The 19,276-nt window shown below is 46.2% G+C and overlaps 1 protein-coding gene across 3 annotated transcripts in view; it reads right to left on the bottom strand.

Annotated features, from left to right (window-relative positions):
- The window catches only part of MDGA1 (MAM domain containing glycosylphosphatidylinositol anchor 1), a 152,706-nt gene that overhangs the window by 48,370 nt on the left and 85,060 nt on the right, over window positions 1-19,276 (bottom strand). For all 3 annotated transcript variants that reach the window (XM_061470920.1, XM_061470918.1, XM_061470919.1), the window contains exons 9-10: window positions 8,031-8,300; window positions 4,570-4,721 (exon numbers count right to left, since the gene is read on the bottom strand). In XM_061470920.1, the coding sequence (XP_061326904.1) occupies window positions 4,570-4,721; window positions 8,031-8,300 (422 nt within the window). The remainder of the gene's footprint in view (window positions 1-4,569; window positions 4,722-8,030; window positions 8,301-19,276) is intronic.

Raw genomic sequence — 19,276 nt, 5'->3', positions numbered from 1 at the left:
TAAGATGCATCCAGCTTTACTAGGCTGGTTCCTCATGGGCCAAGGGCCTCACATACGGGTTCACCAAGCCACAGTGGTGTATGAATGGGGGAAGCACAGCGATGTGAGCCAGCAGTGCTCCCAACTAAGCATTTACACATATGGGCTGGTGCACTGCTGTTCATCCTTCCTTCGGAGTGATACCAGCCCTGCTTTGTGCTTGAAGAGAGTGAGACATGTCCCTGCCCTGTTCTTTGTGCCCTGGGAGGGGTGACCAGCTCCATGAGCTAATGAAGCCAAAGACAGACAGACAGCAGTTGACAGATGCTGCTGAAGTGGGCTCAGAGGAGAGCAAAAGAACAACTCAGAGGCAGAAATTAAGAGATACAGATCTGCAGCCCATGTGCCTCAGCATAAACCTTCTCCTGCTGTGTTGCGATGGTCATCAGCGGAGTTAACCTTCCACTCTCATCACAATCATTAAATTCCTGCTAACGCCCCTGTCCTATGTCTGTCCAAACAGCTCTGTTAACTGTCACCTCCCCACACGGTGAGACTGGCTCCCCACTGCAGCAGCTCTCATTAATGCTGCTCTGGCTGGCTGATGAGGCAAGCGGCAGCTGGCTCCAGAGCCCAGATGAGTTTTGTAGACAGCAGGGGATGTTTATCCAACATGGAGGGGATGAAAGTACAAACAAAGAGAGACCGTACAATTACTCAGGCATCGCGCAGGGCCGGTCTCATTAAAGACGGTCTCCGTGACAGGAATTAATCTGAAGTGACAACCCAGTGAGCTAATTTAGCAAATGGGTCTGGGGCTTGGCCCTGTGCAAATTTCAGGGGTTGCTCCAGCAGGTACAACTGAGCCTGCTCCGAGGACGGGAAAGGCAGGAATGTGTTAAATTGGCCCCGTTCTGGCCTGAGCCTGTGTATTAGAAGTTATGGAGGAGACAGCAGCCCCAGGTCTCCTTGAGGGGCACAATGAAGATTAAACTTCTCTATTGCACCAATACCTTCTCCTCCTTTCTCCTGCAGCCTCAGGTCATGGACGGGTTCCAGCTCATTAAGTGCACAGTAATTCTGCCCCTATTCCCTGTAACTGTAACCGCCAGCCCAACTCAGATCTTTCCTCCATGATGCAACCTGCTTGCAATATTGGACGGCTTTTCATTTCTCTTTAATGTTAAAGCAGAGCCCTGGGAAGGGCTAATGCACACAGAGAGAAACAAGCAACTTAAAAGGCTTTTTATTTTTTAAGCAAAGATCCGGTTTGGGGAGGCTGCTTTGAGTACCCAAGCAATGAATAATATTTTCAGCTGGAGTGCGGTGCCCCGATGCCTTTCTATGCTATGAGAATACATGTAATTAAAAAAGATGACCAAACAAGTAGCCCAAAAGCCTCATGGCATCTGCCCGCAACTAAACCACCAAAGGCTCCCTGAGTTCACTGGCTAAAGGGAAGTAAGGTGATTGGCATTTTGATCAGCTGCCTTGGAGCAAGGAAGGAAAAACCTCCCAAGCTGTCAGGACGGATGTCTGAGGCCTCTGCCACTCCTCAGAGGGGATCTACTCCTCTCTGAATTGCCTCACGAATTGAATCTGCTCCTCAACACAATGCCACTGTCTAAGCACACCTGACTGATGAACACTGGGAATTAAGAGCCTCTTTGCCAAGACATACATCTGAGGCTTTACAATGAGCCTGCTCCACATTGCTATCGTATGTGCTTTGCCTGGGTCAGTGGCTCCAAGCTGTCAGGCTGTTTATTTGGTTTTAATCAGAAGTTAATTCTCATTCTACTGGAACTGGTACGTCTGCTGCACTGCTCAACCTGCTCCACAGTGGCAAGAACAATCAGCTCCCGTGGAATTGCACCCAACTGTCTCACTGGGAGCCCCCATGCATCGCTTAGGAAACCAAATTCCCCCAGACTGCTTGCAATCCTCCCAGGAATGCCCAAGCCGAACCAGACCTCAGAAGCTGTTGAACAGGAAGAGCTGGAGGAGCTACAGCACCAGCCAATTAATAAGCAGCACTTTTACTCTCACCCAGACCCATTTTCAGCAGCTGCAGCAAGCAAATTTAATTGAAGGGCTCCCAGGTGCCTTGCAAAGCATCCTGCTACTTGGGGATCTTCACATTACATATGCCAAGAGCTCTTCAAGCGAACCAGGGAAAGTGAAATGAAAAGCAGCAAACCATTTTACAACCAGTGCACATCCCAGCTCAGCAAGAGTTAATCCCCTCAGACAGCCCCTCACCACTCCTAGACTGCAGGCTCCTGCCACCACATTCATTCATCCTTCAGATGCTGAAGAGCACCTGCCAAGGACCACTGAAGCTGAGGAGCTCCCAGGGCTGGAGAAGAAGGTGGGCTAGCTGGCTGGGTAAGCTTTCATTAGCTTGATGCTGGTAATAAATCAGTAGTGTCTGGCTGCATGTAAGGCCTGTTTTATCTGAGGAGAACATTCCACTTCAATCCTAGCTCTCTAGGGGGATTTTTGTACCCCGGAAGCCAGTGCCTGGAAGGCAGTGTATCCAGGGAGGAGGGCACACAGGCAAACAGCAGCTCCTCATTCAGGCAGACAAATCCCCTTTCTTAAGAGCTCTCCAGTCAGCAACATTTTTAAGCTTTTGAGCTTTTCACAATTATATTCAGTAATGTCACTATGCTCTGCAGTCCAATGATGGAACAGCAGGATACAAAGCTTAGCCTAGGTGCCCCAGCACGGAGAAGGTGCAACAAGGCAAATAAGCCTGTGAGACAGGGAAGAGGGTGATGGCCCAAGGAAAATAGTGAAAGCTCAGATGTCACAAGGCTGCTTGGAGCCCAAGTGAGACATCATGGGCAAAACATCAGGAACACAGGACAAGGAACACAGAGGCAATGCTGGGAAGCAGCAGGCTGGAGATGAGAAGGGATGTGATCCACATTTTCATTTCATGGAAATGAAAAGGGGTCAGAGAGATCTCAGTATGGCACATGGAGATAGAGACCTCATCATGAAATGCAAGTGTCTTCACTGGAGGGAGGCAATGAAGAGATGATACCATGAAAGCCTTTTCCAGAGTGTTTCCTACTTGTGCTTGATAAAGTGGTAACAAATCTCCCCTGCTTCCTCCTCTCTCTGCCTTTTGTTACTCAAACCAAGGCCAGCACGATGGCACCTGTAGCCATTGCTAAGAGCCTGCCCATACATGAGACTGGGCTACAGCAGGGCCATGGTGTATCAGTCCTCTAAAACACACTGCTCAATACTCATAACTGTGTGGTGTAGCTGATGGGGTTATAACAGTAGTAACTGATGGGGTACGAACAAAACCAGGGGGGTTAAATTTCCATGGGCACTCAGCTTACTTCATGTCATAACTTAAAGCAGAAATGTGATTTTCCTTTCTCTTGATCGCTTTCAGTAGAAGCTCAATGCATAAAAGATATAAGATTACTTCTAGGCACCTTGTAAAAGGAGAAAAAAAAACAACAAACCCCTCAACATCACTGGAGAAGGATAAAAATCACAAATTAGTTCATGGAGTTGCAGTGCTGATAATAGCGAAACTTGGCTCAGAGGGAAGGGGTTCTATGACAAACTGCCTTCATTATTAGAGGCTCCCCTGTGTCCTGTATTCTTATTAAGCACTTCCAATGTGCTCTACACAGTCTGAGTAACAAACAAAGGCTGTCCCACCCCAGAGAGCTCACAATCAAACAGAGACATAAAACTGCAGCCTACTGTGCAGAACTAGAGGAAAGAGACACTTGGATCTTTTTAATTATTTTGTTTTTTATCTACAGTAACAAACTTTTCCTCACAAAAAACATTTGCTTCCAAGCTACCACTGAATGACAAGAACCACCAATTTTATGTGTCCTCATTTTTAAAAAATGTTGAACACAGCCATTTGCTGAGCTTGGATGAAAGTACCTTGTAATCCTGCTAGGTTAATGTGCTCTTTAAAAACACCAGACTCTTTTTCCCTAGCCTTCTTCAACCAGTCATCTCTCTAGATTCCCCTCAGTTTTCCCTCCTCATCCCCGCATATGATTTCCCTTCAGACTCAGAAACCTTGAAACCCACTTCTCTTCCCCTGCTGAGTTTATATAGTCTAAATAGCTTCATTACTGTGACAGTACGAAAGCCTTTCTCCAACACAAACAGCTGATGACTTTTTCCTGCAGTTCCTGCCTGAAGAGCTCTTCAGCTTACTCTCTTTATTTCAAACAGGTGAGGAGTATGGAATTCCACTTGCTTGAGTCTTTGGCATATAGAGTCTACAATACCTACTAATGACCATGGGGTTTTGTTCACATTAAAACCCCATTCAAAACACTGAGCATGAACAGTCTGATGGGAGGCAGCAGAGCCTTGAAAGCCCTTGATTGTACCCTACACCAGGTGTAAAAGCAGATGCAGAGGTGTACAATTGGCCTGTCTCTTCAAGTCGATGAGGAAGGTGCAAGACCAAGAGGATCTGGCAATTTCATCACCTTCAGCTCCTCATTGGCAAGAAGACATTGATGCAACTGCATCCTGAGAGGTCCTCTTCCCAAAGGCATGTGTTGAGGACTTCAGAAGAGCAGATCTTACCTGCCGGACTTCCAGGCGGTACTTGAGGATGGGATCCACAGCATCAGGCTCCTTCTGTGTCCACTGCAAGATGTATGAGTAATTCTTGGATTGCTTCTGGCTCAAGGTGGGGTTGGGAGTGTCATAGTAAAACTCTGGGCTGTAAGCCTTTGCTGGAGGGGAAAAAAAGAAAGGGGTGGAGGAAAGTAAAAGTATGGGATAAAGGGGAACATAAATTACAGAGAGACACAGTGAGAGTGGAACAGTTCCATTTGCCCAGCTCATCCACTTGCCTTTGACGTGATGAACACTTTTACTATTGCAGCCGGTGTTGCACTGATGCACCATCATTTTCTGTGAATCATGACTGCTTTCAGAACCTAAACTACTGGGAAGGTTAGCAACCCTGCAACACCAGCAGGGCTTGACTGACACCAGAGAAGGTGGGAACAACTTCAGTTCTCCAGACAGAACCAGCTCTAATATTTTCTGTCTTACTTTGTAGTTTAGATTGAGGTAACAGCTTTAAACAGGTATTTCTCCTGTTTCATCTGCTGCTTTATGGAGTCTCCTGCTAACAAACCATGAGGAAAGATCATCTGGCCAGTAGGTCATAGGAAAAGTGTTATTTATCACACAGGGACCATAGCATTAAAAAGGAGACCTTGCTCCTCCTGCATCAACCCTGCCTTGGCAACACAGTCCTCCAGCCTCTTTCTAACATGACAGTCAACTCGGCAGCAAAGGGGATGCTGACCTCAGCCTGGGCAAAAACAGCAGGAGCTTTTGCAGGGACAGAGATGTCTTTTCTAAACCTACATCTCCCCTTAAAAACAGAGGGCAGCAGGAGGAAGGGAAACATGGGAGAAATTATGTACCAGAGAGAAACTGGATAGTTCAAAGAAGGGATTTCCTGTCATTTCCCCAGCCGCTGCTGTCCTGAATCTCTACCAAACAGAATTCAAATGCTGCTGCCATGCAGCCCAGTGGCTGATGGACTAATGCACAGGGCCCAGAAGCAACTCAAGAGCTTACCCACAAATGGTTTTGCCCTATTTGTAATTACCTTCATTTCACCCTGTGAACTTCAATTTTTGGCAAATCCTGTCCTGGCAGGAGCTGGACCTGAACCAAACCTCTCCATTCTGGATTCAGGTCCAATCTGGACCTGCACAGACCAGAAAGATGCCTGGGCAGCAAGGGGTGCTGGAGAGCAGAACAGGCATAAACATCATCTCCCCAGGCAGTTTGCTGCACCTTTCCACTTGAATCACAGGACCTGCCATTCTGTGTGGTTATAATTAGCCTTGACAAGATTCAATGTTTATTTTTTATTAACTCGGATAATATTGATGTTTATTTTCAAGTCCTTTTTTTCTTATTATTTTTATTGACTTGGATTTTTGCACAAGTGAGAAGTTCAGAACCACCTCAAAGACTAATTGCTGCTTATTCAACTTGTATTGACTGTGGAAGTCAAGCTTCATAATAGATTCTAATACAATATCAGAACTGATGATAATCATCCTCTTGCATGATATTAATTCCTTATTAATTGACTTCAAGATAGAAACAGAAGCTAAAAACCAGCATTCAAATAGAAACAAAGCACATCAAAATACTTCTGGAATTCCCTTTCCAGCAACTTAACCATTGATGGGAAGTTTTCTCTTCTGCTTACAGCTGATGGGAAGAGCTAAAGGTTTTTCAGTCCATCTTTCAGGGGTTTCCTGTGCTTGTGGCTAGTGAGAGTGCAGGTGGGGATCAGTATGGACTGCCCTGACAACTTGCTCAAGAGGATGGGATTGGATGTCTCACTGTCCTTCCAAAACAACTCAGAAAGTTAATCTCCCACCACAGAAGAAACTAATCCCACCCTGGTCAGATTTACGCACTGTTTCCAGTACACCTGAACACCTCACAGTCACAAATGAGTCACTCACTCCCTGTCAGATAGGAAGGTTTATGATACTTCTTTCATAGAGAAGAAACAAAAAGAGACTGTGCCATCCTCCCTGCTTGTACTGGAAGGCTGCGGCTGACAAGAATTACAACTGCAGCCCAAGCGCAGCAGTCTACCTACTGGATTATTTTTCAGGTTGCCCTACGAGCTCAGAAGGTCTAATTGATTTCTAACTGTCCAAGACACAGGCAGAGATGTCTGGAGGTGAAAAGGTACCATCAGATACCAATGCTATGGAAACAGAGAAGGGAGGAAGGAAAAGAAATGCTTGCTGCTTTCCCAGTGAGTGGTTTCTAGGGATGAACGCTGCTTTCCGCTGAGGGGATCTTGTGGTGCACAGCATGGCACATCAGGTGGCAATGCATTTGTTACTACTTCCAGCAAGAAATTCAGGTCCTGGGAGCATTCCAAAGCTTGCTAGGGACACAGTTTGCTGTGGCAGCTGAAAGCAGGATATGGTTTGCATCACTTAGTGACATGAGAGTTGCAGGCATGTGAAGAAGGGGTAGAGAGGGACAAAGTTCTCAAGCAAAATCCACTGCCAAACAAATTCCAGCAAATCTCAAGGCAAGGGAGCAAGGTCCTGAAAACGGACCCAAACAGTATAAGTGGTTTGGACTTCCCCATTTCTGAGCATCACAGAGTTACAGCATACCTGAGCTTTTCCAAACCCTTGGAAAGATCTGCTTCAAAACCAGGCCTCTCCAAATGTTATTTATACTCCTTTGTTCAGCCCTGACTCGAAAAATATTATAAATTGGCCCTAGACTGACAACCAGCATTTTGGCTGAATTTATGGCTTATTAAGGCAACTTCACTGGAAAACTCTTCTAGAAACTGGTGCTCAAGTCAACGCTGGGGTCATGGAAAACTCAGGTTTAATGATAGCTGGAGAGACTAGGTCAGATGTGTGGTTTTAGATGCTGTAACTCTGCCATCCCTCTTTGCAGGTATTGGAGAGGAGTCCTGTTACGGTGCCTGCTGGATTCACAGAACACTGTGAGCAGCAAATCCACTGAGCATAGTACTCACTCCCAGCTCATGTTTGTCCCAGTGGGCACCATGAAACGCAGGCAGATAGCAGACGTAAAGAAGGTACAGGAACACATCATACAGTTTTTGTTTGTTTGTTTGTTTTTAAAGGGAAAATTAGATAGAAACCTGTTAGGAGGATGTAGAGAGCCTTTCACTCCCCCTTGATCAATACCTGTCTACAATAGAGGCTGTCCAAGCTTGAAAACTGGTGGTATAGCCTTGAGTATCTTTCAGGCAAGTGGTCAAACACTGCTACAGTGTACCAGTGGCTGGCACTAACTGCCCCAGCTCCATCCCAGATTTGAAGAACCCGATTGAGGCAGGTCTCCCTGTTTGCTTATGGAAATTCATCTGTTCTGAGCACAGCACTATGCTCAGGGGAGGCAGTAGGGGTTGCCTGTACCGGCACTAGTTTATGGGAGCAAGCTTCCCCTCTCCGCTATCCCATCTAACAGCTCACCCCGATGTGCACTCTATGACTTACCGGACACCTGGAAGAGGCAGGTGGAGACCCCCACGTCGTTGGAAATGCTGCACTCATAGCTGCCGCTGGTCTCCCGGCTGACACTGTCCACCTTCAGCTCCGAGTAGTCCTGCTGCTCTGCCAGCGGCTGCGCCAGAAGGGACCCGTTGAAGCGCCAGACGGAGGTGGCCACCTTCATGGGACTGCCCTTCAGCATGGTGCAGCGCAGGGTGACGCTGCGCCCCATACCCTGACGCACGTCCTGGAAGGGTGGCTCCACCACAGGGGGGACTGGGGACAGAACAGAGCAACAGACAGGGATGCCATCAGGTAACACACATACCTTGTTAAGCACAGTCACCACAGGGGTGCCTCTGAGGGGATAAACAAGAGGATATTGATTTTCTAGCAGGAGCTAGGCTTCATGAAGCCTAAAGCAGCAATAGTCATCTGACATCCCCTTCTGATTGGGCTGGGGCCACCTCTCACATCCCTCCTATTTACTAGGTAGGGGTGGCCTTTAGTAGGTACTGATCCCACACTGAGACACTGCTCGGAGCAGCTACCAAGCCTTGATCTTTCATGTGAGAAGTGCAGCTCCAGCAGTTGTGTGCCACAGCTTGCAGCCAGTCCTCAAATATTAATCAGAATAACCATGGTCCTCATACCCAGTATAAACTGCACTCCCTGAGCAGGCAGATATGCTCCCAAGCAGTGACATTCATGTTCTTCTGGTCAACATTCGACACGGTTATCTTCAGATGAAGGGATATACACTAACTGTCCCCACAGAGCACAGACCTCAAGGGGTGTTAGAAGGCCTCTCCCAAATACATCAACACAATAGGGACTGGCTACAGGTACTCTGGATCTATTTTTACCTCTAGCAACAATTCCCTTACACTGGGAGGTGAGTCATGTGTCTCCATGTCAGCTTCTCTACCAGTAGTGAGAACTGTTATGTGTTGCCACCTCCTATGTAAAGGGAAGCTACTACGTCTTCTTCTTTAACACTTGTAAAAATTCACAGGAACCTCACAACTTGGGCATTGTTGGGGCAGAGCAAGAAGACTGCTCTGGACTGGTATTGCTTGTGTTACCCCTTATTTGGTGCAATGGCAGAGGACTTCAATCTTCACAGCCGTCTGATGAACGTGTTTCACTTGAAGTAAACAATTAAAACACTACAGCACAGGAACAACCAGAAGCTCTTCCTCTAAAATGAGAGGAACTTCCTGAGCACAAAACAGCTGTTAGCCTGAATGTAACAATTTATAGCACCTCCAGCACAATCACAGCTCACCTTGTCCAGGTTCAAAGCATCTCTCTTCCACAGAAAATTCTATGCGCTACAGATCTACAAAGCGCCTGCCTCCTCTAAAGGTCCACAGAGCTGTCAAGCAGAGACAGGCTCAAAGACCTGCAACACACAGCATCTGCAATACCACAGACACAGCTCCACCAGGAACAATGGGTTACGCAGCCTCCCTGCTGCCCTGAACATAAGTGTGCCCAGAGAGCTCCAGTACACCAGTCACTCCCCCCCCTGTAGCCTGACCCAGCAAGACCCATCTACAGCTCCATCTCTATCTTCACCACAGATGAAGGCGGTACATGCACCACCCCATTGGTCTGCGTGCACAGTGTCCCCTCTCCCAAGGTCTGCATCTGGGGGTACGCAGTGTGCAAGCATCCCCTCCACCTGACAGCTCTTGTTTGACAGTGGCTGATTGTTTTCTAGGTACCTGTTCCCAACTCTCAGCCTCCAGGCCCTTGGCTGCACTTAAGTGGATTAAAAACAGCCCTTGACTGAGCTCATGTTGCCGTGCTGAGTGGCATGGTCAGCTCATTACAGATGGCTTTGCTAGTGATGTGTCTCTGCGGGTGCTCCAAGTGCTGACTTGCCTTTGGCTCACACGTCTCCCACCTCACAGTGAGAATAATGTGAGAAGTTGTTTGATTAGACCTAGTGCCATGAATGTGTCATCTCCATCCCTAGCTGCTATCCCATTTCTTGGGTCACATCTGCTCCTTAATTGAAGTCGGTGGGGTCTCACATTATAATGAAGGTTAGCTGGTGATGTAGGGGGGGAAAAAGGAAGAAAAAAAAATAGAAAAAGGGGAGAGAAAGAGAAAGAAAGGCTTAAAAAATGGCACAGCAGCTCCAGATTTATGCAATGCAATCTATCCAATGAGGAGGACAGAGAGGGTTGGAGAGCAGTTTCCCTCACTGCATCTCTATACAGAGCTGGGACAGGGAAGAGAAAAGTCTGAAACTGCACAAAGTGCCCTCTGCAAGGACACATGCTGCAAGGAAAGTGGCCTCCTGGACCACACCAAGGAAGTGTCTGGGGCTGGTAAAGGGCCACAGAGGAGTAGGGGTGGGAGACTCCAGATGCTTCCTTAGGTCACAGAAGCAGCAGGGCAGCCAAGGATGCAGAAGATATTTAATCTTCTTCAGCTGGGAAACGGGATTTACATGATTTACACGGGGACAGGCTCTGGGCCTATGTTATCACCTTGCGAAGGGAATGTCTGAAAGTGCCTATATAATAAAAACTGATTGCATTTTCTCCTCTTGCCTCTGGCACTAGGAAATGCCCAGTGAGCATCAACTCTGCAGGTAAACCTGGAGCCCCTGGGGTTTCTGGAGAGAGAGCTGAAGCCGGTCATCCCATCATTGCAAAGGATGCAGTCCTATGCCAAGGGGCCACTATTCCCGAAAGCCGCCAGAAGACATGAAAGCAAAGAAAGGTCAACAGCAATTACAGAGCCAGACATCGGTTCTGGCCTCCAGTGACTATTGGGGAGCCCATATTTCTTCAAGTAGCTTGTACACAAAAGGAAGACCCACTATCAAGGCTAGAATCAGTCTGCAAACCCTAGCAGATAAAAACACAGCCTTTTCCAATTTCAGTCTTAAACGCAAATAAAGCTTGTTTAATTGAGCTGGTGCTCTGATTCCCCAGAACTGGGAATCAAACAGGTCCAGGACATATGAGATGGTGATTGTCTCAGAGCAGAGACCTCCAGCATGCTCCCTGCATGGACACCTTTAGGGAGCTGCAGGAAATGATAATGATTTTCCAGGTGCCTCTCATATCCACAGGGAAGCAGCATCCCTGCTGGCTGCAAGGGAGCAATTCTGTTCTGGCTCATTAAGCTGCCATGGTACTCTTTGGGAGCTTGGATATCAACCCCAGTTTTTAGCCCATTTCCAAAGGCAGAAGTCCTTGTCCAGAGGCTCCTCAAATGCCTTTCTGTATCTCTCCTGAACTCCTGTGCATGTAGCTGAAGCAGCCATGTTGCAAGCAGCAGGTTGCAGCCTTTCAAGGAGGTTAAAAAACCTCTCTGCTTGTACAGGGCTTCGGGATCCCCTGGTAAGAAACACAGCAAATATAGATGATTACTGTTTTCTCTTGGCATGCAACTTAATTCTAGAAGAGATAGCTGAGAGGAGGAGTGATGAAAGGGGTGAAGAGGGCAGTGAATTACCATTTTAGGCAACACTGAAAGAGTGAGGCTCCTCCAGCAGCCTTGTTAAACTGGCAGCCTGCCTTTGCAGCAGGAAAAGCTCGCTGGGAGCAAATCAATTCAGTGGAATACAGGCAACCTACTCCAGCATGCCAGGCACCCTAAGGCAAAACTGGGTTGCAGGCAGCTCCCTTGCTGTGAGCCGGAGCAGATGCTCTGCACCGAAGGGTTGCTAAGCTAGCACAGTGTTCATAATGATGAAGGGCAAGAGCAAGGGACGCACAACAGAGAAATGTCAAGTGTCCAGGGGTGTTGCTTTGTTCCCCAATAACCTCTTATTTTCTTGGTTTCACTGGAAATAACCAGGACTGAAATGCTCATCCTGCTGGATAAGCAAGAAGTGCACTGCTTGTTGAGCTATGGTCAAGCCTGTAAGTATTTGTTTTAAGTCTATTTTTATTTAGCCTTGAGGAAGGGAGGAATGTCCTTCCTTACAAAAGCCAAAGTGCTGGGGGAGAGACCAGTGTTCTTACACTGTTACTGTACTATCCTGTGTGGTCACAGCTCAAGAAGGGGTACTCCATGGTTCCTGCAATGCTGTCTCATTGCTGCAGGTTCTCATCAAATCCACACGCCTCCAGAAGGCAGAGAGGCTTCTTTCACCAGCGGTGAAGTCAGAGCATCCCACGATGGCAGTGATGCACTGTGGAATTTTTTTCACTTGTTGGGTAAATACAGAAAGAAAATTTGAAGTGGTTTGTTTTTTTTTTTCCACTTTAAAAAATGTGGATGTTGTCATGAAGTTGCCTGATCTGGTGTGGATGAAAGGCAAGAAAGGCTCATATTGGAGTGGACTGATGCACAAGGATCAATGACAAGCTGAAATACAAACCAGCATCCATAGAATAGGGGAACAGTGGGTGAACAGACCTCACATTAAGAGAGGCAAGAACTGAGAAGGTCAAAAATCCTAAACACCACAGTACAACACTATGATGCACGACACATGCAAAGTCTGCTTTCCCACTGTAGTGTGAGGGCTATGAATAGAACATCCTGGTCAATAACCACTGCTGGCTCGTTTTGAAAGGGCTGTCAGAACTGAGGAGCACACTCATAACCTGCTTTCTGACTCACAGATAGCCCTTCACCCCTCTGTAGCGCCCTGACCAGCAGCTGACAACAGGCATCCCTGCAGGTAGTCAGCCGCCTTGTGTTGCACCATGCCCATGGCAGCTGCACTCTCATTTTTCTATAGGGATATACTTTCCACAATGCTTCCTCTGCTGCAAAGAGAACCATAGGGCAGCAGTGTCCAGGTGGAGAAAGAGAAGCAGAAAGACAGCCTGCCTGAGGTCACATGAGCCAGGAGCAGCAGGCAGAAGCAGCATGAGTCCTGTATCCTGACCTGTGCTTCAGCCCTCAGCCCAGGCTTCCTACCCTGTGAAAAACACCCTCTACTCTACCCTCCAGATCCAGTCACATTTACATTTTTATTTAAATCTACAAAGTGCAACATGTAACACAAGTGATGAAAATAGCAAGCCTTGCTAGATTAGGACACAGCTTTATTTTCAGCAGGTCTCATCTCACTGCTGAATGACTGCCTCCAAGCTTAGCCGTGCAATCACAGACTCAGTGGGAGTCCTGCTTGTAGTCTTCACCTTAGCCCATGTTGACAGCTAATTGACCACTCACTTGCTGGATTAACATTGCAAAGGACACACAAATAACCTGGTATGAAAGACAGCATTTCATGGTTAATTATAATTATTAGGAGTATTTCATTAACCAAAATGGCTAACAACACCAGGCTGTAATTTCTCTCTGGAAAGCAAATAAGCACAGGCTGCTATTCGGGTCTTATGAGACCTGTATGACCCCGTCCAGCATCCATTTAAATTCTGACAGGTACCCTTCTGCAGCCATACTGGATGCGGTCTTCCCTAATCTTCTCTAGACAACCAAAGCAATCCAAGCAAACCGTGCCTTCCTCATCCGCCATCTAGTACCATAATGTGGGGTAATAAAGATGTCACAGGCACCAAAGATACTGCATCCCTGCTTTCACAGCAGTTAGAAAACTGTATAGTTTCAGATCTAGGAGAGACCAGAGCTCTCTATCTGAGGAACTGAGATGCTCTTTTACTGTCACAAGGCTGTGAAATCACAGAGAAGCAATTCTATTCCTTGCAACAGCACCCACACCACAAGAATGAACATTAGGCACCAACAGTTTTCCATGTGGAGACAAATAACCCAGTAATATTTACAAGCCCAGTCTCATCTGCTTGTTTCTGAGAGATCATATAGTTGAAAGTTAGAGGAGAGGAGATGGAGGAAGCTTTTTCAACCTATTTTAGCTAAAAGCCAGAATATCTCTTTCATCTTCTATGCCTTTTGCCTTTGCATTTCAGTCTCCCTGCTTATAAAGAGATAAAAATGTGTATTTTTTGCAAAGTGCTTGAAAGCCAAGTCACAAGTATTGTTATTTCAAACAAAACAAATTTTTTGCATCCCTTTCCTGCTAGACAAGCAAGTGCAGGGTCTGGAGAAGCGGGGCTCAGAGCAGAGAAGGCTTAGTTCTGTGCTAGTTGACTGCTTTCAAAAGAGGAGCAAATGAAATATATTCACTACCAGCTTTTCTGCTTTCCTCTTCTCTGAACTTTCCAAGCCAATTAGCTCAACCAGTCTTCACCTTGTTTTAATAAAGAGGGATTTACTAAAGTATTTCCTCTTATGCATGATGAGCTGTGCTGATTAGTACATGAGACCCCTCACTGACTTTCTGGAGTGCTTTAAAGAAAGTCCATCCCAGGTGGGAGTATCCAGACCTTCTGCCTCACAGATATGCCTCCTCAAAAAAGATCTGCCTCAGACATGCTGAAACACCACTCAGACTCACTGCCCAATTAATTCATGCTAGCAAGACAGTACAAAGACAAGTATTCTCCTGCAGTGTGAAGCCACCTTATTCTCATGCCTCACTTACTTTCAAGTGCCTGGTTTCAAACCGGTACGCTCTCATAATTGAAAGAGATAAGTGGGAAAAGATGGTATGAACAGAAGACACAAACACATTTGTATGTGAAATGCAGGCTGATAATCCTCCCCCCACCCACATACCACCCAATTAACAAAGTTATGCACAAGAGAAATAAAGAGTGCAAAAGAGTGGGCATTTCAGAGGTAACACCTTCCATTACTGCTAGACTAATGGCGTAACCCAAATCTAGATTTTTATTGTGTGTGTTTTGTTTTGTTTTGTTTTCATCATGGACTAACACGAAAATACTGTCTCTAACTCACAGCCGATTTTGCTAGTTATAGGCTGGTGAAGCAGGGTGGTGGCTAGGGTGGATCTCAGATTCTCCTGCCCACTCACATACCCTCAAGAGGGGAGCCCTCCCATGAGCAGCCTTGTCAGACCACCAACTCTCTGCTCACATTCTGCTTCTGTCTGCTAGAAGATAACGAGATGTCAGCTCATACCCATGCATCTGTTATTACATGTTTCTGTTTAACAAATTGAGTTGGCAGTGACATGCCTCTCCCAATAGCATATAAATAGTTTAGATCCAAACATCCACTAACAGTCAGCCAATGATAGTCTTTCCCCAAAAGCATCCTACATGCATTAACTTTTGGCAGGAGACCAGTTATCTTACTACTCAATAATTCATAGGTGAGCTACTCAGCTGGGTAGTTCTGGGAACAAAGCAACTCATTGCAAGTGCAAACTAAGGAAAAGAAATATATAAAACCATAGAATCATAGAATAGTTGGGGTTGGAAAGGACCTTAAGATCATCAAGTTCCAACTCCCCTGCCATGGGCAAGGACACCTCACACTAAACCGTGCCACTCAAGGCCTCGTCCAACCTGGTCTTGAACACTGCCAGGGATGGAGCATTAACAACCTCCCTGGGAAACCCATTCCAGTGCCTCACCACCCTTACAGGAAAGAATTTCCTCCTTATAGCCAATCTAAACTTCCCCTGTTTAAGTTTTAACCTGTTACCCCTTGTCCTATCACTACAGTGATAGGCATCCCTATAGCCCCCCCTTCAGACACTGGAAGGCTGCTATGAGGTCTCCACTCAGCCTTTTCTTCTCCAGGCTGAACAGCCCCAACTTTCTCAGCCTGTCTTCATACGGGAGGTGCTCCAGTCCCCTGATCATCCTCGTGGCCACAAAAAAAGAACCAAATGAAATTCTTCTTCCAAAACAGAGAATACACATCTTTCCTCTTCCTTCAGAGTTTATCACTAGTTTTTCTTACCATCTAACCCAATTTCATTGCTGCAGCTTAAGCCTACTGCAAGTCCTCCCCATAGGTGTTTTTATGTTCTAGTGATCAACTGTCCAATCCCCAGTACCCCTAACATCAAAAAACACTAGAAGGAGAGAATTCTTAGCCTTCTTGTCCTCTCCCAAAGTCCTTGACAAGACGATGTTGATGTTTTATATATATGTGTATGTATACTTGTATATGTATCTTTACAATTCCCTTTTCTCCCCTTCTGCTCTTCAGGTGGCAGAAGCACAGGTTTAGTTCCTATTTTGGTTTTGTTTTCTCAGGGCAGAAACACTGTCCTAGAGTTCCAAATGCCAGAGGAATCACATGTAAAAAGCTTGGAAAAGGAAAAAATACAAGAGAAACCTGGATCTACAGCTCTGACTTTCCTCATGTCCTGGCAGAGACAAGCAGGGCACAGGGGCCTATAATGGGGCAGAGATCAACAGGCACCATTTGCAACCTTGTGAGCGGAAGCAGAGCTGCTTGGCCCATCACAACAGAATCCATTCCCTATGCTCCCATCCACGGTGTAAAGGGAAAATGGAGGGAAAAGAGCCAGCCTGTGATGTTCATTGTCCTAGCATAGGTCCTCTGCATTCCTGAGAATTTGGAACAACTGAGAAAGAACTGATCATCCCCCCAGGATTGGCAGCAAGCCCAGAGCTAGCTGGAATATGGTAAAAATTTAAAGCCCAATCTATCCCATCTAACCTCTGCATTGAGGAACTCAAGTTAGGAATGCCACCTCTCTCCAAAGCCACTGAGGCCAACATCTCCAGAGGAAGATTCGGATAGTAATTATAGCTGGCATTACCTCCCTCCATGGTGTGCCTGCACAGGGAGCCTAAGGTGATCGAGCCCTCACGTCTCTGCTAGGTGGGTGAACGCAGACCAAAGTGAATGCCTGTGTGACACCCACACAAAGTGACCAGTGCCATCCCGCATATGAACCCCTCTGTGAACTCTCAGTGCCTCGTTTAATGAGTCCATCAGTAAACTGGGTCGTAACACTCATCTGAAACTTGGGCAGCACTCCCTGCTATGGCACAGGAGATACCTCCTGTGTTTGAGCTGCTGTGTGCCACAATGGAGCTACTGTGGAAAGGAAAACAGACGCCAGCCTGTATGTTTTCCATAGCAAATATAGTGATAACTCTTTGGACTCCAGTCAGCATCCAATTAGTGCCAGTGCTAGGGCTCATGTCCAGAGTATGCAGCTGCCACCTACAAGGAATTGACTGAGTTTCCCCAGGTCTCCTATGGAGGATCTCACCCGCAACCAGAGGGGCTACCAGGCAGAGGTGACTTATAACTCCAAGTGGTAATCCAACAGCAACAGGCTCCTATTCCATCACCAGCTTCCAGAGCAATTCAATCGCCTCCATATATTTTGACCCATTTAATAAAAGAACTGAAAGCTAAGAAGAGGGGGATGCAGGAAGAAGAGCTCCTGAGAACTGCAGCCTTGTCAAAATGGAAAAGAGTCCCTGCTTTAGAAGTGCAATAATTTCTTGGGACACAGGTGGTCAGAGTCTTCTGCTCACAGCTGGGCTACAGCATTACCTCACCTTCTGTTTTCAGTTTGAAAGCTACACCGGGAGTACTAGATGGTCAGTCCCTCCACAGCTGCTTTCCAAATAGGCAGGCAAAGCAAGAGGCAGCATAGCCAAAAGCATAAATGTTGATTAAAAAGTCAGACCTGCTTTAATGATAGGGTGGTGGGATCAGAGCTGGAAAGTGGAAAGATTCAAGCCAGGAAGAGCCCTGGGAGGGAAAGGAGGGTGGATCCAAGGCAATTAGGATAACCAAATATTAACCAGCAATCCTTAATATGTTTACTTTGATTTTTTTTTTTGTACTAGTAAGTAAAAAGGACACATGGGGCAAAGCTAGACCAGGAAGAGTTAGTACAGTGGTTCTCCACTTACCTACAGTGAGGAAGGAGGACAAGCTTCCCCATACAAATCATGCTCTTCTTCAGCTTCTCCTTCAGGCCTAGCAGGGAATTTGGACCAAGAAGGAAGAACCTGGCATAGAGCAACAACACCCAGTTTTCCATCACTTCTCTTTCCACTACCTTGGAGCTCTGCTGCCAATTATTTAATATCGTGCACTGCTAACTGTCATCATTACCCCATTTTTCCATCCTTCACTCTTGATTGAACTTGATTCATCTGAAGATGACGACAATGAAAATGTAACTGTTCAGAACGAGGCTGAAAGGATGCTCAAACTACAAGATTTATGGCAAACATTCAGTCTCATAGATGAAGCAGCTGAGGTCAACAGGTATCAAAGCAATTTTTCCCATGAGAATTAATGTAACAAGGGGGGTGGTGCATACAGGAACTTAAGAAATTTATGCAATTTAAAACCACATGATCAGATATATAGCATAGAGAAAGGAGAGGTAAGAGCATTTTTTACTGTAAGCATTTTTGCTGTCACTCTCTGGATGGTTACCTCTTCATCATTGTCATCATCAACTTGAGATGAATCATGGTAGATCAAATCAATCATGGGTGAAGGATGGAAAAATGAGGATAGGTTCAGGTGGTCTATCAGATGGAATGGCTGAGGTCTTTCAGAATAGTGACCAGCTCCAAAAAGCTAGCTGCCAAATAGCCACCATTTCTGTCTTCTGAAAGTCCCATCGTCCACCTCCATCCTGCACAGCATTACCTGCACACATCTAAAATGTTTGAGTTTCGTAAGTGCATGCGTGCAGCTCTTCCTCTGTTAACTAATTATGGGGGGGGGGGGAAGTGTTTTATCTATGTTGTGGTTTAACCTATTTTGGTTTAACACCAGCCAGTAACTGAGTACCACACAGCCTCTTGCTCACTTCCCCCCACCGCCAGTGTGATGGGGAAGAGAGTTACTAAAAGATAAAACCAATGGGTTGAGATAAGACATTTTACTAACTGAAGTAGAATGTTATAATAATAAAATAATAATAATAGTAAAAAATGGAAAGGGACATAACGAGAGAGAGGAGTAAACCTCAAGAAACGCAACTGATGCACAATAGAATTGCTCACCCGGAGCCCATCCCTGAGTAACAATCAGCCCTTTCCAGTCACCGTCCCTCAGTTTATACACTGAGCATGATGCTCTGCTGTATGGAATATCCTTTTGGCTAGTTTGGTTCAGGTGTCCTGTCTCTGCTCCCTCCCGGCTTCTTGTGCCCCTCTTCACTGGAAAAGCATGAGAAACTGTCCTTTGTCAGGGTAAGCGCTACTTAGCAACAACTAAAACATTGCTGTGTTATCAGCATTGTTCTTATCCTAAATCCAAAACCACAGCACTGTACCAGCTACTGGGCAAAAAATTAACTCCATCCCAGCTGAAACCAGGAGAATCTGTTATATCAGTAACTGTCAACTTTTCATGAATGTATCTTTGGTGAATTAATGGTTACAATCATCTCCCTACACCTTATTCCCCAAACTGCTAATCACCTACAGAGACAGCAGAGGATTTCTTCAGGCATG

The sequence above is a fragment of the Pezoporus flaviventris genome, unplaced genomic scaffold (assembly GCF_033815535.1).
Source record: "Pezoporus flaviventris isolate CSIRO_AGI_PZ_B2104156 unplaced genomic scaffold, CSIRO_AGI_Pfla_v1 ptg000066l, whole genome shotgun sequence".
NCBI lineage: Eukaryota > Metazoa > Chordata > Aves > Psittaciformes > Psittacidae > Pezoporus > Pezoporus flaviventris.
Note: the sequence above shows the minus strand (reverse complement) of the source record. Positions and strands in the feature narration are given on the sequence as shown.